General features: G+C 40.9%; 1 protein-coding gene across 2 annotated transcripts in view; it reads left to right on the forward strand.

The window, feature by feature from the left end:
* THSD4 (thrombospondin type 1 domain containing 4) overlaps positions 1–23,927 on the forward strand; it is an 871,621-nt gene that overhangs the window by 761,055 nt on the left and 86,639 nt on the right. For both annotated transcript variants that reach the window (XM_089652473.1, XM_089652474.1), the window contains one exon: positions 11,769–11,973. In XM_089652473.1, coding sequence (XP_089508599.1) covers positions 11,769–11,973 — 205 coding nt within the window. The remainder of the gene's footprint in view (positions 1–11,768; positions 11,974–23,927) is intronic.

Raw genomic sequence — 23,927 nt, forward strand, 5'->3', positions numbered from 1 at the left:
ACACACAGAGTCCCCAAGATCTCTCAATGTCTGTACTCACAAGTAGAAGGACATAATGGAAGCCTCCCTCCAATCTTCCAAGCAGCTCTCTTTCCAGTGATACCAGACAGAGCTTTGGCAGACAGCTCCCTTCAGTCAGCTTACTGTAGAACCAAGAACACTCTAACTTCAAGCCCTCAGGTCACCCACCTGAGGCCCGCATGGCAGCAAGTGCCAGGCGAGGTAAGCCTGCCTCCAGCCTGACTTGGTGCAATCCTCTCCAGGGAAAGATGCTGAACCCATGTGCTCACAGAACATAAATACCACTCCCAGCATGCAGTGGGGCCACCCTTCCCTGCTGTTTGCCAGCGCTATATCTATATTCATGCTACTAATCTGCCTAGCTCCCTCCCAGGTTCTGGAAGGCTCTCATAGCTTCTTGAAAGTGGCCATAACTCAAACAGCACCAGAGCATCATGAGCAGACCTTACTAATCCATCACAGCACTCTGCTAAAGTGTTACTAAACCCACAACAGTAAAATCAGTCTGTATATGCAGTAAAGTGTGCTTGATATACTCACCATGGAACCTAAGGGGTTAATCCTCTGCATTGTGTAAAAAGACTGTTTGACCTGGTCTTCTCTGCTCCTCCTCTTGTTCAAATGTCCATGTCTTATCTCCTGATAAGACAGACTGAACCCATAGCCACAGGCACATGCTCAGTTTAGTGTGTATTGCCAGAGATTTTTTCTTTCTTGGGAGAGTGCATGTGATGAGCACAGGGCCCAATCAGCACTGTCCAAACAGAGGTCAGGGGTTTTGTATCCTCCTAGAGCAGAAAGAAAACTCCTCCTACAAGCTTTAACCAGTGCTCAGCTGAAGTCACAAGACTGCTCTAACTGCTGATGAGAAAGGGTATTTAGCAGTTTATATTTACTAAAATAATTACATTTCCATGTTGTGTGTACTGGGGGGAGACCAGATTTAGTGAATGCGAGGTCATGGGTTTAGTAACACTTGAAGCAGAGAGCACTATTTAGATTTTGTTAACAGTCTCTCTGTTAAGCAAAGAAACACAGCTATACCTATCCTAACCATACATATCCTAGCTCCTAACTAACAGGGTGTTACATAGTCATTACTTCTATTCTGTTAAATTAAGAATAGATTTAGATCGGGTTTGCTCAAACCAGGGTGAAAAATTTACTGTTTTGCATTGATTGGCAGCTCTGAGATGCTTTGGTCATGAATCTGATTTTCAATCACTCAGATTATGAAATTGCACAGTGAAAACAGAGGTGTGTTAGATATCTTATGATTGTATCTTCCAACTGTCAATCAAACTCCACTCCCCTGTGTGTGGCATATTGATTGATTTGGTTGCCAACTATAGGTCAATTATTCCAATCAAGAGAGATCGATTTGATAAGAAATCAATCATTTATGGAAGTGTGTATGGCCACCATTATACAGTTCTCTTCATAAAATTCCGTATTTCTCTTTTATCTCTCCCATTGCCGGTACTCACCAGGACAAATATAGATGATAAATCTAGCCAACATGGATACAAACAACAATAAAAACCTGACTGGGTTTAAAAAGTTAAGTCCACCTTTATGACCATGTATTATATTACACTCATATTTGCAGAAACATGGTCCGAGTCTGCAGCTCCCACCCCCAAACCTCTACCCCTTACTGAATCTCATGTTTTTTTTTCTCCTCGCAGGTTCCTGTCATTTTTTTAATTTGGTGTGGTTGTTGGTGGCTTCACCTGCACAGCTCCATAAACAGAGATCTGTGAAAAGACCAACTACAAGTTCCATCTTCCACTGCAGCAGAAGGGCTCTTAGCTCTCAATGATGAAGTATCCAATTATACTTCCTCCAGCCCTGTAACTGAAGGTCCATATCTCTGTGTAGTTCTGAATCTAGAGGAATAATTGGCAGGAGCCTGTGCATTGCTACTGCGATTCACTGATCCTGGTTGCAGTGCATTTCAGGCTCAAATGCAGAAACTTGATAATTGCACATTTTTTATTTTTGCAAAATGTTAATTATGGCTATAGGCATTTCCTACTCTATGCAAAAGTTACAAACAAAAAGTTTTATCTTTAAAAATATAAATCTGCTGTATTTTTCATACTTGGTCAATGCATAATGCTTGAGGACCAAGGGACGCATTTGTCCCATGTTTTTAATTGCCTGTATCATCTGATTAAGAACTTAAAATACTTTTTTTTTTTTGGTTTGAGTCAAAATATTAGTTATTATCAACAAATGGATCTAGCTTTTTGCCAATTATTTCATGAAATGGCTTAGTTACAGCAACTGAAGTGTACGAACTTTAAAAACAAAAAATTGATTCTTTTGGCGTTCCGTAATCTTATGGTCCTCAAAGGGTTAAATGCAAAAACAGAAGTTTATATTTCCTTTGTGAGTTATTTGTTTCTTATAGTTTATATATATTTTAAATTGGTTGTAAAGGCTTTTCTCTCTGTAATAATAAACATGTTATACTTACCTGCTCTGTGCAATGGTATTGCACAGAGCAGCCCCAAATCTCTTTTTCTGGGGTCCCCCTCAGGCATTCTTGGCTCCTCCTTTTCTATGTGTGCCCCCGTAGCAAGCTGTGGGGGCACTCCTGCAGGCTCATTCCTGAGCTGGGCTGTGTGCATCCATAGACACACACAGGGCTTCACCCCGCCCCCACTTATTCTTTCTCGCAGGATTTGATTGACAGCAGCATGATCCAATGGCTCTTGCTGCTGCCTGAGGTTAGGTTCACACCTGTTCTGCCGCGTTGGCCGTGATTTGCGTGGAAATGAGAGCCCATTCAATTGAAAAAGCTGCCATGGCCTGGGACATGCAGGAAAGAAGTCCCTGCACTATTTCTGAAATTGCAGCCTGTACAGGTGCGATTTCCAGTGTGGGCAGGATTAATCCTAATTTCTCTGTGTGGGTGGTTGCAGCTTCTGATATTTATGCACACAGTGGCACCACCTGCACTGATGTGAACCTAGCCTGAATGTCATGTGAGGAGGGGAACAAAGACCAGCGCCTCTGCAGACAGGCACAGCACTGGACTGAGATAGATAAGTATATAGGGAGTTGGTGGGGTGGGGGGGATACAGTAACTGGGACATTCTTTACCTTAATGCAGGGAATGCATTAATAAAAAAAATGTGTTGCCTTTAGAACCACTTTAAACATTTGACTGATCCTGATTGCACATCAGTATTCATCGGTGTGCAGCCAGACTGGGGGCCTAAGCGGCCAAATCTGTTTATGGGCCAGGTATGTCTGTAAATGTGCTTCCATTAAATTAACGGAATCATCCCTCAAGCTGTTTCTTTCCTTTATTGCATTCATGGCTGCATATCAATTATATTATGTATAGTAATGTTTTTAGTCAGAGCTATAACAGTAAGAAATGTTTCATTAGGGAACAATCAGTTCTAATGCTAAGCACTTTCTTTCAGAGGCAGAAGAATAAATTGCATGAGGTCAGTGCGATATCCCACCTGTATTCAATCTATCATGCCTTGTTACCCCTCGTCATAATAGTTCACACTGTTCTTGCCATGTGAGGATTAAGCCTTTGAGTGTTCTCTGGCCTTATAGGATAATCACCTAACAACTCCAATTGTTTTATATTAACTATATTTATAGGATATTAATCTTCAGTGTATTGAATAGCAGATTCATATCTCTACAAATGGAAGCAGATGTTCGGAGCCGATTCTCTGCTTGGCAGCTATTGTTCTCTATGATATGTAGAGAGAAGAACCGTGTGATGTCTCTCCCTACACATTCCTCCATAATATTGTGTTGAGGCATTTTATACAATCACATTCAATTATCAAAAGCGCAACTTGTGTCGACGTGGAACATATGGAATGTATCTTAGTTGGGGCATTGTTTTTCATTGTGATACACTTCGATAGAATATATAAGAGATCTTCACAGGTTTTACTGTCCATTATTGTTTATGGTATGCCTTCCATCAGTTATTGACTGAATAACATAGCAGAGCTATCCTTGAATGACTCCACTCAGCTACATGACACAGTAGCCGACGTTCTACCAGCTATTTGTGAATACAAGTTTGATCTGACTGAAAGCAAGATCTTATGCTACAATAATGTGCTCTATAAAGCAAACATTTTATTAGTCCTACCTCTCTACCTGGTTCAGACCTGAGCAGGATTACCTACACATACTCTGTTCCCTGTGTATAAGTTAGTGACATGGAGACACTTTAAGGGCTTGTTCACACCATATGCATTGTTCGGCAAGGACACAGAGAAAACAATTGTTCGCTATGTGTCCTGTTCACACCATTCATTTGCACTGATGCACGTTGTGTAAAAATGCAACATGCTACACACAGAAAAATGATTTTCAGTCCATGGCAGCATGTCACACTGGGGTTGATTTACTAAAACTGGAGAGTGCAAAATCTGGTGCAGCTCTGCATTGAAACCAATCAGCTTCCAGATTTTATTGAACAAGCTGAAGTTAGAAGCTGATTGGCTGCCATGCTACCAGATTCTGAGTACTCCAGTTTTACTAATTCAACCCCAATGAGTCTTTTGGAAAGAAATTAACAAAGTACCATTTTCTGATATTTTAAATGTGTTACAAAAAGTAAAAAAAGTAAACACTGCCTACACAGGACATATACCAGCATGTATGTTATAGGCACCATAATGAACACTCACTAGTGTGAACTGGTGTTTGTAAAGCAGGCTCTAAGATTTTAAAATTTCAGAGTTATGTTAAGTAATATTTTAAAAGAAAGTATGGGTTCTGATCACTCAGTTCTAAGGCTTCACTGAGCAGACTGCGGTGACTGTTTTTGGGATATAGAGGACATGTATAGGAATACATAAGTAATATCAAATGTATTAAATTGTCATTCAAATATGTATTTGAACTCAAATAGCTATTATTTGTGTGCAAAACATGGTCTGAGCTGTGTAGGGGAAGGTTCTGCCAATCAAGGCCTGTTTCACGCCCCTCCAGGCTGTGTCTATTATTTGTATATGGGTAGAATTACAGAGAGGTGAAATCTCCATCAATCAATATGTACAGTAATACCCCAACCCCATAGTATAGAGCTGTTTGGTGGGCATAGAGGAGAAGGGAGGAAGTGGGGTGTCATTTATCTGGAGTGCATACATTCATGTGTGTAACTCTATAGTCATGTAGGCCACACAGATAAGAAAAAGAAGGAAACAAGCAGCTTAGAAGGGAATTGAAACTGGAGCATGCTGAGCAGATGTGGCAATGGCTGGTCCACAAAATCTCAGGCTGCAGCAGGGACACAGACAAGGAGGGAGGGATAGTGAACAGCAGGATCAACAAGGTTTTTTGTAGAATATTGAAAACGAGCCCCAGAGACTCAGTGAGTATGAGCAGCATGTAACACAGCAGTTGCTGACCGTTTTTATTAATGTGGTTTTAAAGACATTTTAGCATCTGTTTCTGCTTCTATAGGCAATTTAGGTAAAAATCAATCATTCTTCTGGAAGCACAGACTGTAGGAGATCTTTTCTCTCTCTCTCTCTCTCTCTCTCTCTCCCCCCCCCCTTCATCAATATGCTAGAACAAGTTTTCATTACATACCTTATCTTAGACCCAGTGATGTAATTACTGGGTCTCAGTCTAATGCAGGCAGATCATGGCTGGTGGGAGTGGCTGGCAGGGTGCTGTACATAGACTCCTGAAAACATCACAATGCTATGCCTCACTACTCCTCTCAAGATCCACACAGACCTGATGTAAGCAGTGAGCTGGCTCTTGGAAGGAGGTATGCAAATATTAAATACCTTGATGATTTGGTGTCAGTTTAGAGGAGTGAGTGATCCTAAGCAGGCTCCTTTAGTATGCTGGCCACCCTTGGTAACTCACACTGTTATGCTAAGCTTTTATAATTGAAGGAACTGACATTCATTGATAGGGGCAGACCAAGGACAGTAAGGCTGGGGAGATAAGAGCTCGATCAACATTATCCATCCAAGAAATAAAGAAGGCTCTATCTAATGTTCTGCAGCTTTTAATGCATGCTACAAGAAGCTTACAGTGTGCAGTGAAATCAGAGTAAGCTATTTCAGTACAGCAGAGGAGCCTGAAGGCATGTAAGTCCAAAGGCAAGGCAGGCGTTCACCTTTCAGCTTTCTTCATTTGGAATTGGTTTTCAGCTTGGCTCCATGACCATAATACTAGGCACTCACAGAACTTTGAAGGGGAGAAAATCTGGATACATAATCTGACATTTCAGTGGGGCACAGCCTATGGCCTGAGAATTGGTACTCCCCTCTAAATAGGGGCAATTTATCCTTTTTATATATTTTTGTTCTCAAAACTGAAAAGAAAATGACAGCACTACATCTCTGTTGGCTGATAACCCTCCAAGCTCTTGCCTTTTAATAACAAACAGACAGCTATGCATCTGCCACAGAACACAAGATGTGCACTCTGGGTGTATTTATTAGATGGCCTAAAAAAGGTCTGAGAGTGCTTAATACTTTTATTGGATTCTATCATCTGGCACTGAATTTGGAACCTATTCATGTCTTGCAGAAAGAAAAATAATACATTCTTGACTTTTGGAAACAGAGGTCAATAGTGGTGGTCAATTTGTTACTGTGAGATGGACATTCCCTTAATAGCTGCTTAATAATAGTCAACTGAGACCTGGTCTATAGAGTTGTAGTAGAAGACAATAGCAGTAAATTCTAGGTAAACCTAATCACTAAAATCTCATGTAAGCTTTAAAGTGGTTGCAAACATAAGTTTTTTTCTACCTTAATGAGTTCTCTGCATTAACCCCTTGGAGCCAGCGCCTCCCGGCCCTTTAACGGTTTCAGAAGCTGGGGGGCGGGGTTTAGGGTCATGTGACTGCCGTGATGGCGGTCACATGATCAGGAAAGGTCCCGATCGAAAGAGGAGATTGGGACCTTTCCGTGAGTACCGGACATGTGTGCTGGTAGTGTTCAAGGCTCGCGCTCTCAGCACATATGTTCTTTTTTAATAGAACGCAAATGTGCAGCTGCTCGGCGCCTAGTCCGAGATGCCAGAAGGCTGCACATTTGCGTTTGGCTGACGTGAAGAGGTTAAGGTAACAAAACCTTTTAGATGCTGCTCCCCCTGCAGCCCACCTAAATACTCACCTGAGCCTGATTTTGGTGCAGCGCTGTGCATGTCTGCGGCAGCTCCTCTGTCGGCTCTCACAGGTGTGGTTGAGAGCAGCAGGAGCCATTGGCTCTTGCTGCTGCCACTCAAGGTCTGTGAGCAGAAAGCAGGGGTTGAGGTCGAGCCAGGCTATGTGTGAGCACTCAGTGGGAGGGATTGAGGGGGGCAGGAGCACCAGCGGGGACCTGAGAAGAGGAGGATCGGGGCTGCTCTGTGCAAAACCACTGCAAAGAGCATGTAAGTATAATATGTTTTTATTTTAGTTAAAAAATAACAGAAGCGTTATTAACATGCTAATCTGCAGCAACAAAAAAATCAATATTTCTAAATCCACAGCTTTAATTAAAAAAATACATGGAGATCCTGCTATGAAGGTCTTTGTTCAGGTATTTGCTGTTTTGGGGTGACAATGCCCTGTTTCTTTTTCCCAGTGTTGGGACAAGGTCATCCTGTGCCGGGGCAGGGATGCCAAAATGTGCTTTCTCAACTGTTTATTACGCATAAGTCTTTCTTTTCAAGATAATAAAATATATAAAGCCTTTTAAAATAAGCTTAATTAAAAACACTGAAAAACAGAATTCACTCACAGTTGCCCCTCCTTCCTCCCTTGTCCTGCCCCTAACTGTACCCATAATCATATATTACATGAGCAAAGAATGTATTTTGCATGTTGTTTGTTGCAGTGTGTACATGTTAATGAAAGCAGGTCTTGAGTTACATGTGTAGTATAACAAGTGTGATCTTGTATCACATGTAGTAAGAAGCAGTGAGAAGACATACCAATAAAACTGAATTTAATACATGAGTAGTATGTGTATATATAGAGAGATGAATGTAAATTGAGTGTTTATGTGCAAAATGGAGGCAATATGAGTAATGGTACATCCAGAGTCATACTGTATGTAGGTATTAATCAGTAGCAGACCACACTCACAGTTTGCTCTTCCTCCTGTCTCTCCTGTTCTCTTTTTCTACTCCTCCAGCAGAATAGGTCCAACTTCCTCCTGCTTCTGTATTGGCCTTCCACCTCTTCCGACTGCCTTTTATTCTTCCTTCTCTTTTCCACTCCTTTCCAGTGACCCAAGCTTCCCTGGCCAACTCCCCAATTTTCCTGCCTGCCCAAGCCCAGCCTCCACCCTCCATTGTCATCAGGAAGAGCTGAAGGGAGAACACGCAGGTATGAGGCAAGGTCTTCTAAATAGCATGCCATGCAGTGCTGAGAGTGAGGGAGCAGCCATTCGAGGGGTAGCATGTTGATGGCATGCAGAAGAAGAAGGCAGCTCAGCAAGCCAGTTTCAATAGAGTGCATGGTGCTACGTGAAAATCAGCTTCCCCCAGCATTCCTGCAGGTGTGTACACCCTAACGACCATTATTCTCCACGGTAGATGAAATATCATTCTTGCAGTGCAACTTCGTGCCCCTGATTTCCCCCAATTGTTCCCCTGCATTGTTACTCTGTTACATGCTTTCTCAATGGTGACTACAAACAGCTGTGCTGACACACATTGCGTAGGTGTGTTATACTGTTGTCACCATCAAGCAACCCTCCCTTGGGGATGATGTACAAATTGATGTACAACAGTTACTGTACACACGCATGTAGACTGGAAGAGGCTGGAAAGAGGCTGAAGGAAATAAGCTGTACCAATATTCAAGGTTGAATAAATGAGAAAGCAGTTTTTTTATTAAAAAATATAAGAATATATCCCCCCCCCCTTTTTTTTTTTTTTTTTCTTTCTCTTGCTCACTCTCTGGCTCTCCATCACTCATCCTTCCCTACCCCCCCTCCAACTCTTCTTATCATTCCCCTTACCTTCCCTTTCTTCCTTTCTATTTTGCATGCCTTACTTTACTCACCTCCTCCTACCCTTCCACTCTTTTCCCTGCCCAAAAGCGACATGCTCCCATACCCATACACAATCTACAAATACGCTTCATCCGATTCACAAAGACCTCTCCTCACACACTGGTAACCACTAATCGTAGCCCCCGTTATACCTTATGGATAGTATAGAGCTCTCTACACCTCTGCACCAGCTTTGCTCTATAGGATGTACTGAAAAAAAAAGAATATAAATAAGATTAAAAGAAAAACAGCCATGAAAAATACCATCTATACTAATCTATACTAATGTCTTGCAACATCACCACTTCATTGCTCCCCAACCACCCTAGGTATTCTACACTTCAGTGTGAATATCTGCTCCTCCTGCCCAATGCAGTGGTTCTTTCCTTTAGCTTGTACATGTACAAGCCTACGGGAAGAACCATTGTGTACAGCTGGGGGAGCAGGTAATCAACCCACTGGAAAAAGTCTAATACCTGCAGTGGTTAGGAAACAGTGAAACAATGGCACTTGCAGACAAGGACTGCTAGAGAGTTCAGTATAAATAGGCTTCATTCACATAGGTGGTCTTGTTTTATAAGTGACCCTTTGAACAAAATAAATGTCAGTCAGTTAGGGGTTAAATGTACAATATTATTTAAAAGGATGTTGACATTTGACTAGATTATCTATAAAGTCAGATTCATATTACTACATTTTCTGGTACCCTGCAGATAAATGACTGGTTATTGCTTAATACGTACTGTAAAACTTTTATTACAGTGATTAAGGTTAGTAAGCTTTTAAATATTCTACAGCAATGATAAGCATTGTTAATTTAAACTACCCTTGTTCTTAATGTAATGCACATTCTGCTTAAACTAAGTATTATAGTACTCAAGAGGGGCGCCCATTTTTGTTATGGAATAAATAACTAACTTATTCGAGTTAATCTGACATTAGAGCCACAAGGCTTCATTGTGTTCATTAATTAAAACATCGCTTTTCATTGTTATTACCAAGAATAAATAGATATGTTACCTCATCTTCAGTAGTTCAAGAATCACAAAGTAATATAATTAGTAGGACAATGTTCCTGCATTGTGAGTGGGAGATTTCAATACCATATGGGATAAACAGCTAAATGAATGAAGTGTTATCTTCACCTTGAATCCAAGTTAAAGAATTCTCTTTTTAACTTTTAAATTGATTGTGCATCCAGTGAGCAAAGCCGGTATCTTTTTCACAGCTAATTGGGTGCATTTACCTTTGCAAATACCTTGGCAATTCATAACAACTGATGTGAAGAATCATTGACATTACCCAGGACAATAGATGTATTCATTTGTAGCCTTGCAGCTGCTGAAGATGCCTTTCTCATGCTTCTAATCACCATCCTTTTCTGCTGTTACCTGTCATTGACAAAAGATGTAGAAGAAATACTGTCCTTCTAAGTATACCATTAATGCTGAATTAATTAAAGGATATATCACATTATTTTAGGTGGAGATGCACTTTCTTTGTATTTACTTCAAAACAGTGCACTGCTCAATAAACAGAAAGATAAAATATAGAAATTGCAGGATATAGAAATTGTCCATGAAGGGAAAAGCAAAAAGCTCACTTTAACACCTCCCTGCTTATACTGTACTTATCAGTATCATAATTTGTTTTCTTTATCATATTATTTTATTATTTTTGGTAAAATTTTTATTTGGAAAGCTAAACATATTGGCAAGATTTTTTTCTAGATGTGAAAAGGTTAAGATGGATTAACCATTTTAGTTTTGAGTAGAGTTGGAATTAGGTAAAACCCCTTGCTTGCTGTCCAGGTGACCTCATAGGATGCATAATGCTTCCATTGGGAACCTTGCTTTCCACTTTCTTATATTCACTCTTGCTCCTCTAGCTCGAAGCGCTGTTGCTCCATTTTATATACCCAAACTTTCTAGGTATAGAATAGCATGTGGCCTCTTCCTTGGATGCAGCACTTGAGCTTGAGTGGCCAATCTCCACTTCTACGTGATAGTAGGAGTGTTCTGTCTCTCCAATCTAAGCATTGAAAGTGTGATCTCTGTAACTTACAGTTGTGATGAGATACCGATAACTCCAATCTTAGTTGAATAACACAGGCAGTGACTCAATCCAGATGACACCTTGTAGATCTTGTGAAGTTTATTCCATAAACTGCGAGGATCTTACAATAAAGAACATCGGATAGGTCAAAAGATCATAATGTGATCTGCTTCATGACATGAGGCTTGAAGCTGAAATGCCTTACTGGGAAAAGGGGTGGGCTATCTATACAGCAAAAACTAAACCAGAGGAAAGGGAGGAGCAGAGACAAATACAGATAGCACTTAAAGGCATATGACAGTCATGTGGAATGGAACATGACAAGGAGCAAGTTTGTATACTCCAGGCTTATAGGAGTGGCAGGAAAGTAAGAATCTTACAAAACAACCCATCACTTTGCCCTGAATGGTAAAATTATCAGAGGCTTTTTAAAACTAAAGATAGGTTCTAACCCTTGTTTTATCCATGACTAAAAAAAATGTCTTGATTTTTTATGTTATGGAATAAATAAATAACTTTAATTGTGGAAATAGTGGAACTTTAATTAAATTTCCCACAAGAATTCCCTGGAGCAATCAATAACAGGAAATTGAGTTTTTTGTGCATTGGTATTCAGAAGTTAGGTGTTTCTATAAAAACAGCTCTCCGTTACAGGCAAATTTATATATATATATATTTTTTTTACAGATAATTGGCTGTGATGATTTCCTGGGATCTGACAAAGTGGTTGACAAGTGTGGCGTTTGTGGAGGAGATAATACAGCATGTAAGATTGTATCAGGAGTCTTCAAGCATATTTTAACGAAAGTTGGCTACCATAAAATTGTGGAAATCCCTGAAGGGGCCACGAAAATCAATGTTACGGAGATGGCAAAAAGCAATAACTACTTAGGTAAGTGATATTCTACCAAATGTAATTTAGGTTAATGGTCTGTTCTTTTTCTAGAGCATACAGCTGACCATACACGGATCAAGTTTCAGTTGCTTTCTCTGAATCGGCTGAAACTCTATCTGTGGATAGCACTGTAGGCACCACCAGGCTTGACCAACTTAAATCTGAAGATTGAAGGAGCCATAGTTCTGCCCTAAACACTTGCAATAAATTAAATTTGACAATATAAAAATATCATTCAGAAGAACATGTGATGAGTGCAGATGTGTTGCTGTGAGTTACTGTACCTTGAAAATTGCTTTGTCTTATTCAAAAAACCCCAAAAGTATCAATAATAATCACCAAGAAGAGAAGGTGAAGCTTTTTCACTCTAGTATAGTACTAGAGAGTCTGTTTTCTGATTGATAAAATGGCTTTTCCAATTCAGCAGTAAGGGTACCTTTTGTTGAGGTACAAAATGTAAGGAAAAAGTGATCTCAATATAGTATAAGAGAACTAAGCTTTCCATGTGATTGCTCAGTGGAGTTCCTGCTTCAGTGGGAACATGAACTGTTGACTGTTTTTCCTGAAGGATGTCTAGTGCCATTAAGATTTAAAAGGCTTGTGAAGAAGAACTTCTACATAGCAGGAAATGCTATAACCAGAGCTGAGTAACTTTATTCATTAAAGAGCATTTCTAATCTAACAATAAAGATATTTGTTCTGCCTTTGAGAAAACGTTTTGATCATGCAAATGAGTGAATGTTTAGTGAGCTCCTATAGAATGATGTAAGAGGTCTTCAGTGATAAGTAATGAGACCAATCGCCGGTTCATGTTTGGAAATGTTTTACAGATACCACCACACAGAGGCCATTGGATACTGCGACATGCAGCCCAAAGGCTCACATTTTGTCTCAGAAGATGTAATTGTGTGTTAAAGCATGTGTGATGAATTCCCTTTTACATCCTTTAAGACCCTCTGGAATTGACATAAATGTCTTTCATGCTCATGAGGCTTTACAAGTTATTTGTATATGCTGTGCACAAATTACATGCTGTTTTATAGGTAAACCACTTTGCAACTGGCATTTAAGTTATAGTATATGAAAAAATCAAATGGCAGAAATCTAAAAAATCAGTAGCTTAATAGAAAATACTATTATTCTGAAATTTTGAGTACCTCAAACATGCATTCTTTTATGAATCATTAGTTTAATTGTGATTAAAATGTAACTAATTTATATTTCAATATTTTTGAGAGAATAACAGAGTAAGAATATTAGGTTCAAAGGTAAGCATGTCAATACATCATGGTATAAAACATTTACCCCACCAATTGGCTGGGGTCGATTATGGTTTATAAATCATCAATATTAGAGGTATTCTTTAGTTTCGTATTGAACCTTGGTAGAAAGTAGGGAGAATTGAGGGGGTATTAAACAGGGAAGGAATTGGGAAGGAGAGATAGGAAGAGGAAGGGGGTATAAGTAATGGGGTCGGAGGAGGGGTACCAGTCTAGAGTTAGTGCACAACTCAATTTGTGCTTACGCTATCAGAATTTTACAGAGCAGTTCGGATTTTTTGACCAAAGAGTCCACTGAGATTTGAATTTGTATTGAGTGGAATTGTTAAAGGCGGATCTTTTTTCATTTCACACTGGAGATTAAGATCTTTAATCAGTGATGATAAGGAGGAGTGGTGGTAGTGTTCCATAATCTGGTAATATTGATTTTGGCTGCGAATAGTATATGGGCATTACAGTGGCTAAATGGTTAGCACTTCTGCCTGGCAGTACTAGGGTCATTGGTTCGAATCCCAACCATGGCACCACCTGCCTGGAGTTTGCATGTTCTCCCTGTGACTGCATGGGTTTCCTCCGGGTACTCCGGTTTCCTTCCACACTCCAAAGACATGCTGGTAGGTTAATTGGCTCCTGTCTAAATTGTCCCTAGTATGTATATGTATGAATGTGAGTTAGGGACTTTAGATTGTACACCCCTTGAGGGTTAGGGACTGATGTGAATTTACAATATATATGTAGAGGGCTGCGTAAATTGATGGAGCTATATAAGTACCATAGATAAATAAATAATATGGATAATGATAGTGCGGGTGTCGTGGGGAAACTTTTCAATCCCGATGTGTAGGAGTGCCAGTGAGGGGTTGGTGACTATCTGTGTTTTTGATAGTTCGGAGATTAATTGAAAGGCACTGTTCCTAAAGGATCTGATTGATTTACAGGTCTATAATATGTGTAATGTTGAACCTAGGTCACCCCAGTGTCGCCAGCAAGAAGAGGAGTAATTTTGGTAGTATAGAGATAATTTGACAGTAGTTAGGTACCATTGGTGGAGAACTTTTAAGTATGATTCCCAGTGTGAGCTACAACGGGAAGATTTATGGGTAGTGCCAAATGCTTTTTCCCATAAGTTTGCATTAATGGGTACGGAAAGGATTTTCTCCCAGTTTGATAGGGATGTCGATTGTAGGGCAAATTGTAGGTTCGATATGTATGTATAGAAAGTGGAAATACCCTTATCTGGGTATTGTGGTTTGTTAAAGAAGTGGTAGGCAGTATTTGGGATCTTTGTTGTTTGGGGTATAGTTTTTGTTTGTATGCAGTGAGCGATTCTCAAGTAGGTAAAGTATTCAGTGATAGGTAGATTAAATTGGGTTTGGAGATTCTGAAATGGATTTAGAGTGTGGCCCGTAATGAGGTCTGCTATAGTATTTATACCTTGTTTTTCCTATTGGGTTAGGTCTAGAGAAGGCGTAATAAAGTGTAATGTGTTAATTGGGGTAAAGATTTGCTTGGTGTCAGTGTATTTAGTGGTTAGGAGTTCGCACCAGGCTTGTAGGGCGGCTTGGATACATGGGTGCTTCAGAGAGTGATCATTTCGGGGTAAAGGTGCAATTAGGAGTAGATTTTGGGGTTTAAGTGGAAGAAGTGGAAGAGTTTCCATCGTGGACCAAATTTTTTCTCTTGTCGGATGCCACCAGAAATATATTTGGTCTAGGAGGGTAGCATTATAGTAGGATTTTAGGTGGGGGAAGCCCGCACCTCCTTTAGATGTTGGCCATATTAGAGGGTTGGTGGTACATCTGGGTTTTTTGGAGTTCCATAGGAAATTGGCAAGAATTGCCTGTAATTTGGAGAAAAAGTTATTAGGGAGTGTGCGAAATATGTATATAATTTTAGAATAGACACATTTTTAAGGTCGCTACTCTGCCTAGTTTAGAGAGTCCTTAGGTGCGAAGGGTGACAATTTCTTGGGGGACGGTTTCAAGGAGTATCTTGTGGTTTAGAAGGTATAATTGGTCTGTTGTTGAAGTAAGGTTAAGTCTTAGGTAGGGGATATGGTTTTTCTCCCAGGAAAAGGGGAATTGCTTGGTAAGTAGTAACTGGGTTTGGGTTAATGTGTGAAGATTCAGTATTGAAGATTTGGGTTCATTAAGTTTGTAATAGGAAACATCCGAATAGTTTCAGAGGTGGGTGCGAATCGTTTGGAGGGATCTAGTTGTATTGGTCACCATGAGTATGATGTCATCTGCAAATAAGCTAATTTTATGTTCTGAGTTAAGGTGTGTGATGCCAGTAAACGTCAGGTCTTCTCTAAGTTTAGAGGCTAAGGGTTCAATAAGAAGAGCGAATATTATGGGAGATAAGGGACAGCCTTGTCTAGTACCATTTTTAATATTGAACGGGTCTGATAATGTTCTGTCTGTCAGTATTCTAGCTGAGGGTTGGGAGTATAGTGATAAAATGGCTGTTACCATCCATCCTGCGATGCCAAATTTTTGTAGGGTCAGTTGCATAAATTGCCAATGTATTCGGTCAAATGCTTTTTCTGCATCCAAAGATAGACGTAGGGAGGGTTGTTTGGTGAGTTCTAGATTATGGAGAAGGGAGATAATTCTTCTGGTGGCATCAGGTGCTTGGCAGCCTGGGATGAATCCTACTTGGTCTGGGTGTATTAAAGTGGGAGGGTACGGGAGGAGTCTGCGAGCTATAATTTTTGCATAGAGTTTTATGTCCGTATTGAGAAAGAATATGGGTCTATAGTTTTGGACATATTGAGGGTCTTTGCCAGATTTTGGTATAGTCGTTATTATGGTCTTTAGGGAATGTTCCCGTAGCGGCAGCATGGTTAAAAAGTTTGGTCAGATAGGGTGATAGGTCAGGGGCAAATTGTTTGTAAAATTTTTTTTTATATCCATCACTTCCTGGAGATTTATTGAGTGGGAGTGTTTTGATAGCTATTTCTATTTCTTTGGGAGAGATCAGATTAGATATAGCGTCAAGTTGAGATGAAGAAAGTTGAGGAAGTTTAGTTGTGTGTAGGAATTGTTGTATTGACGTGAGTGTTGGTTGGATAGTATCAGGGTCATTTTTGAGATTATGTAGGTGTTGGTAGTAGTTCGCAAAGGCATTGGCTATTTCTTGTGGGTTTGTGGTTAAGGTATGGGTGGTTGGGTGTTGAACTGCGGTTATTTTGGATTTAATGCATTGTTGTTTGATCATTTTAGCTAGTAGGGAATTGGCTTTGTTACTTAGGGAATAGTATTTTGCTTTCATTTTTTGGAGATTGAGGTCATATTTGTATAATAAGAGGGATCTGAGTTTGTTTCTTTCTGTCGTGAGGGAGGCTGAAATTGTGGGATCTGGGGATTTTTTGTTTTTTCCTTTTTTTGATTTAATTCAGGCAAGAAGTTTGTCAATTTGTTGGTTTCTCTGCAATTGAACTCCTCGGGAGTTCAATTGTAAAAGAATAATGAAAAAATCAATTCTGGAGTAGTTTAGGTGTGATGGAGAGTAATAGGTATAGTCCTTTTCTGTGCTATGATGGCATCACCAAACATCATAAAGATCGTTAGTGTGTAGAAAATCGTTAAGAGTGTGTTTAGAGGAGCATTTGTTGGAGGAAGAGTCCAGGAGTGGATTGCCTATGATGTTGAAGTCCCCGCCGATGAGTAGTCTGGCTTTTTTTGGAAAGGAGATGATTGAGTTGAGTTTGTTGTAAAACTGAAGTTGGTTGGCGTTTGGTCCATAGACATTGACCAGGGTGTATAGGATTTTGTTGATTTTGCATATAAGGATGTGATAGCGGCCTTGGGAGTCCACTGTTTCTGATATGCATTGAAATTGGAGCGAGCTTCTTATGGCTGTGATGACACCATTTTTCTTTTTAGGGTTTGTCAACATATATACTGAGGAGAAGTGTTGTATAGCGAATTTAAGAATTTTGGTGGAGGCAAAGTGGGTTTCTTGTAGAAAGAGGACGTCCGCTTGTAGGTAGCGGGCTTCTTTCATAAGTAAAGATCTCTTTTAAGGGGAGTAGAGGCCATGGACATTTAAAGATGATATATTAAGCATCTTGTAGAGTGTTAACGAATTGAGTGGAGTAGCGGAGTTGTTTCTGAGATCTTAAGGAAATGTGGATTCTCTTCTGTCGTAGGCAGTGGACTATTAGAAGCATTTGTGGTCTTGCTTTGGTCGTTGGTTTGAGGAAGATTTTTCATCGTGTGGTGGAGGTCTTCGAGAAAGGAAAGACTGGTATGTTTGACTGGTGGTATGTGAGGGGAAGGAGGGTAAAAAACATTTGTAAAAAGCACAAGTAACATGTGTAGCACACTTTGCTACTGAATAACGGGAGGGTTTGAACAAGCTTGACTCGAGAGAGACGTCATGCTGGAAGAAGACGTGGGGTCTGAGGATGTTCAGGTAAGGGCCATCTGCCAGCCTTTAGCGAGTTGTGGAATAATGCCCAGCTTGTTGGGCAGTTGGTGAAGTGGGTAGGATCTGGATCATGTCCATTCTGCATCCATTTGTTGTGGACGATTAGAGGTGGGTTGGTGGGAGTACACTGGTATGATGTTCAAGGTTTTCAGGAGATCAGTGCCTCCTTCCAATGTTCTGATCGTCACCTTCCTTGATGTTTGATAGTGAGTTTCATGGGCAAACCCCATTGGTATCTGATTCCGTGGTTCCACAGTGCTTTCGTTATAGAAACAAGCTTCTTGCGGCTGAGAAGTGTAGCTTTTGAGAGGTCAGCAAATAATTTGATATTTGTTTGAGATGCTGGGAGTGTGGTAGAATTTCTAGCAGCTATCATAAATTTCTCCTTCACGTGGTAGAAGTGTATACGCGCTAAGGTATCTCTGGGTATTGTGGCCGGTAGAAATGACGGCTTGGGTATTCTGTGTGCGCGATTTATGGCAAGTTCTACGTCTGAAAGTGAAGGGATAAGGTGCTTCATAAATTGTTGGATATAGGGAACTATGGTGTCCATAGAGATAGATTCAGGGATACCGCAAAATTTGATGTTGTTCTGCCGGGAGCGGTCTTCTAGATCTGCCAGTTTAAGTTTTATTTTTTCTATGTCGGTTTCATGGTCTGCATGTGCATCTATTAGGTCATTGTGGGCCGTGAACATCCCTCTCATTTTGTTCTCAATGTGGCGAATACGGTGATCTTGTTTTTGTACCATGTTTGAGATTTGGGATAATGTTGCGGTCAGATCATTGTGTAGTGATTGTTGCAGAGAAAGAAGCATATTTTTCATAGAGATTTCTGTAATAGGTTGGTCAGAGGCAGGAAAGGTATCAATTAAAGATGGAGAGGTACTGTATTTGTAAAAAGTGCGGCTTGAATGAAGGCTGCATGTCAGAGATGTTGTCCTTGTCCAGTCTTGGTCTGTATTTAGCAGGACTGCTTGTGGATGGTGACGGGAGGAGAGGACTCACCTGGGTCTCCTGGGTACAGAGGTGCCTTGAGCCTGGGGTCTGCGGCATGTGCTGTGTTCTCCTCTGCCTGTGTGAGGAGACTGTCTGTCATGCAGCCGGGACTTAAGCTGATCATAAATCGAGCAAATGATGGCTGGCTCCTGATGAATCGGCTGAAATTTGCTCAATGCATGACCCTTTTGGCACCCTTCTGTCTGATATCTTTCAATTCAAAACAATAGAAGGAGCCAGGGAGAAAATTCTTGCCCAAACCTTGTCTGGCCTTTGCAAATGGGAATTACCCCCCACACCTTACACAAATTAAATTGTAGCTCTCCAGCCACTGGTTGTGTTTTGTGCAAAAAGGCCTGAAGTTGTGCAAAGTAAGCAATGATCAACCTCTTATCAGTGATAGTAGTGAGCTTAAAATATAGGTACCTTTTCAGCTATGAAGTCTTAGTAACAATTAGAGGGAGGAGAATTTTGGTTCCTTTCACAAAAATGGTGACTTGCTGTATCTTGCGTAATGTGGTAATGGGCTATGGTATTAACATTGCTTCTTTGGATAACTGAACTTTGAGGCTCTAGTTATTCCCAATACACATAACCTGCTCCTGGCTCCTGCTGTTGCTCTCGTTGGCATTATATTTTGTACTACATTGCCTACAAAACTATTTAAAAAATTAGATATTTTATAAAATTAATTCTATTTACTTTGTATAGCTGGAGTGGGCTATGGGCCCCCCCAGATTTCATTTGAGTCTCCCAGCCAACCCATGCATGCCGTCTATCAGGAGAAGCTTTCTGAAGCTGCTGGCTGCATCTCTCAAGATTGAGTGTCTGTGACACCCTCACACAGCCCAGCCAGCACTCCCCCTTCCCTGCACAGAGAGAAGAGATGGAGGACCGCCTCCTCCCACCCCTCTCCTCATGTCTGTCCCACCCACAGTCCTATTCCTGGCCAGTGCTGTGCCTGAAAATGTGGGGGTGGGAAATATGAAGCACTATAGCTGGCAACTGCATGGTGGTTGCAACATTGATTCCTCTACCTGAGCCATCAGACTAGCCTGGGCTGAGTGAACTGAGCTCTGCACTGTAACTGAACCCATCTCCATCTCCATTTCCATCTCCTTCCCTTCTCTCCCCCATCTGACTCCCCCCCTTCTCCTTGTTCATGTCCAGGTAGCACTCAGGGACAACTTTATCATTACTGGGGGATTGCTGACAATCTTCTAGTTGGATAAACTGATGGGATTTTTTCAAGTTTGTGATTCCTTTGTTTTAGCGCCGTCCTGGCAAGTCTGAGCATCCCTTTAGGGGCTTGTTTTTTTTTTAATCTCAGATTGCTTTTAAGAGAACATTTGGCAGGCAGTGAGGAGGTGTTGTATCACCTTCTCACCACCTGCTTTAAAACACTAGTGCACTGCAAACGCGTGGGGTACATACAGAGCAGCTACATTCACTTAAATGGAATGCACTAAGCAGGCATTGTGTCCTCAGAAAGCAACTGAGGGTATAATTTCTGTAATGGACAGGAAACAAATTATCACAGTGGCAGCATTTGAACACCCCCAGCCCTGTGTTGCCAACCATCTGTAAATTTACAGACAGTTTGTTAAAAACAGGCACTTTTACCCTGTCCATAAATGTCCGTGAACTGGAAAAAAGTGCCTGTAAAAAAAATCACCTTGCCGTCAGCTCTGAGCTGCTCATGCACAGTTCCGGAACCAGCCTATTAGAGTACTTCCGGGCTCAGCCTCAGAACAGGCAGCAGGGCAGGTCCAGATGTGCACCTACACAGTGACATCATGTTTTTTATCGGGCTTATATTCACATGCCTCACCATACCAGTTTAGGCTTAGCCAGGCAATTCACTGCATACCTGCATGCACAATTCAGAGCCAGAAACAAAGGAATTTTTTTAAGGCCTTTTCACATCGGCCACCCAGTGAAGGTAAGATATAAGGGGGAACTCTGCCAGACTCTGATGTAAGGGGCGATAATCTGATGTAAAGTAGGACACTGATGTAAGGTGGGATTTTTAGAGATACGGATGTATAGGGAGAAAAAAAAAAAAGACTTGATTCTCCCATCCACACATTTGACATTGTCCTGCTAATCAATCGTACTCTGCTCTACTCTACTGATTCCTGTTTCTGTATACTGTCCTGCTAACATTTCATCTCCTGCTCCCTTGACATTTTTTACTGCGCCCCCAGATCAGACCGGCTGGATCCGGCCCTGGTCAGTAAAGTATTCGGAAGTGTTTCTTTCAGCCATTCCATGACTTTTTTTGGCTGTGATGTCTGATCTTGTCATTGGGATAATAAGGGTAACCAGTCAAGGTAATAAGGAGGCATAACAAGACAGCTGACCTGGGGAGCAGCTATTAGTTGTTAGTCACATTCAACTGACTTTGTTTTGTAACGTTGAGAGATTTTCACCACTCATCCATGTTGAGGAGCTGAGAAAGAAGAGGTCTTCCTTGAAACAAGTTCTGACCATTGCTAGGGTGCAGGAGAGCAGTGTTTCCTGATGGTGTCCATGTCAACACTGAGAGCAGTATCTGGTATCCATTGTATACACAGCTACTGACAAGCAGCTCCTGTCATAGCCAGAGGCACTGCCTCATCCCCCTTCTGAGAGTGGTGGATCACTGGACTGATTACTAATGTGATTGCCTAATAAGGCAAATATATACTACTGTTGTTGTGAGTACAATTCCTATTTTGTGTTTATTGTGCTATTATGTTCTATTTAATAATAAAAGATTTTTTTTTCCATCTACGGAGGTGCGAAAAAACTAAACCACTCTTAGGTGGCACTGCTTTGCACACTCTCTGCCTCCCCAGCCCCCGGTCAGACAATGTAGACCCATTAGAAACAGGAGGAACTGGGCCGCTCCAGTTTTCCCAGGAGAATTACTCCCGGGCCCCAACAGCCTGTTGGCACCTCAGTTTCTCTTCCAGCCGGTATTAACCTTCAGAGTCCCCTTCATGCCAGCAGGGGTACTAAATAGCCAGCCATCCTCACCAAAAAGCAAGAATGATGGCGGAGCACCCCCACTGGACATTGATAAGAACAGATACTACACTTGATTTTAGCCAAAAGGCTTCCATTGAATTTCAGATACGTTAGAAGATCATCTAAGTAGTTTCCTCGGTTGCACTGAGTATCAGGAATATATCCCAGCATTTATAGCCACATGGGGAACTCAGTCAACTTAATATAATCACTGTGGTGGCATGATGCAGGTGTCATGTTCTTAGACAATCAGCAGCTTTTTTCACATACTTCATTACACCACGGTGTTTGGATAAACATCACTGAGTTACTCTTGTGACTTTAAATGTTGTGGTACATTGCAGACAACCATTAGCATGGAGGAAGTCACTTGGATAAGTGGTAAAATGTGTTCAGCATTACTGAACAAGTCCAGTGACTAACTACTACTAACTAGATCATGACCTGGATGAATAAAAGCCTTCGCAGAAAACTTGGGTGGGGGCTGTAAGTTTAAATCTTTACAACTGCTTAATTTTATTTCATTTGCAATGGCGCATGAGATATTTTTGAAGCTGCATATAAGTTACATTGAGATGAAGAAATACTGGTTCACATATACAGTATTTCTTCTTGCATATAAATGTAGTGTTCTCCAAGAACATTAGAAAAAAATGTAAAAAAATATCAGGGTACGTTATCCTTTCATTCATCTTTTGTATAAAGTACACAATATAATATATTTTTTTCACCTTTTCTATCCAGTATAGGTGTAGTATTGTTATGTGTGATAGCAAATAAAGGGCAACAATGAAAATGCACAACTTCAAGAACATGCTTGGAGGATGCCTTGAAGCTACATGTGGTTTTGTGAACTAGTATGATGTAGTGCTTTCAGAAATAAAATGGTGTGCAGGTCCCACCTTAAATCCCACCAAGACCCATATCCAGGCATGCAGCCTGGTTGGCCAAGAAAGGGAGGCCTACTTTATGGTACCAGCCAGGTCACATGCCTTTCAGCATTGGGGGGTATGTTGGAAGGAAGAGGGAATGCCTAATGCCCTACCTTTAAAGAAAACAAAAGAAAGAACAGCAGAAACCCATAGTGTAGCATTAAAAAATAGCTTACAATTTATTGAAAAACTCACAAAAGTACACATTTGTAGGACCTGACATAAATGTGAAAGCCAGAAATATCCAAGGGGCAGCCAGAGAACCGCCAGCTTTGGTGTCCAGCTGGGGATGAAGAGTGTTAAAGATGAAGGAAGCCGCTGTCACTGCATCTGCATCTGGAGTTCAACCCAGGAATCCCCAACATCATTGTTGACACATGAGCTATAGTTTTGCGACATGTTTCGAAGCCCTTCATCAGCCTGTATGTAAATGGACTATCCTACACTTTAAAAACATCTTGGAGAAGGCAGTACTGTAAGGATGCGACTTGCAGGGAGTCAATAAATTGTCATTTATTTTTTAATGCTACACTATGGGATTGCACTATTGTTTCTTTTGTTTTTTTTTCAAATAGTTGGAAAGTGAGTGTCCTCTGTAGTATTCTAGTTGCAGCTCCTAGTTTTAGCTATGTTTAGCACTCTGGACTATCCTATGCAAACCTTTTAATACTGTTGGTGCATATCATTTGTATTGTCATTCACCAATCATTGTTTTCCACTATTTTCATCCCTTATTTCTTATTTGGTGCTATTAGTTTATTTTTTATCCATTTTGTATGATCCATCAGGGGCAGACTGACAACTCATGGGGCCCCCGGGCAAAAGGGGATCATGGGGCCCCTATGTCCTTGCCCAGACTCAAAAACCCTATAAAAAAGGTACCAGGGGCATCTCATGGGGCCCCCTACTGACCCCGGGCCCTCGGGCGGTGCCCGAGTTTCCAAATGGTCAGTGAGCCCCTGTGATCCATTAATTTGGTAGATTAATTTAAATTACATCCATGCTATGTCTGCTTTATCAGACGACTCCTGAGCATGGTAGTTTGTTTTGGCTTGACAAGCTCATTCATTCAGGTTGCATGACTGGATAAGTATCTGTGTAGATGTTCAGGGAAACTAGGGCTCCAGCAGTACACAACAAAATTGGAACTACAAATCATGGGATCTTAGTACTAAGTGGCAGCACAGTACAGCAGCATGCGTTATAAACACATGTGAACCACATTGGATTTTAAACATATTGCTAACAGAGTAACCTTTAACTGCCCTGTTAGGCTAGGTTCACACAGTTGAGGG

The sequence above is a fragment of the Staurois parvus genome, unplaced genomic scaffold (genome assembly GCF_062004578.1).
Source record: "Staurois parvus isolate SC_StPar_1 unplaced genomic scaffold, SC_StPar_1.0 ptg000682l, whole genome shotgun sequence".
NCBI classification, from domain to species: Eukaryota; Metazoa; Chordata; class Amphibia; order Anura; family Ranidae; genus Staurois; species Staurois parvus.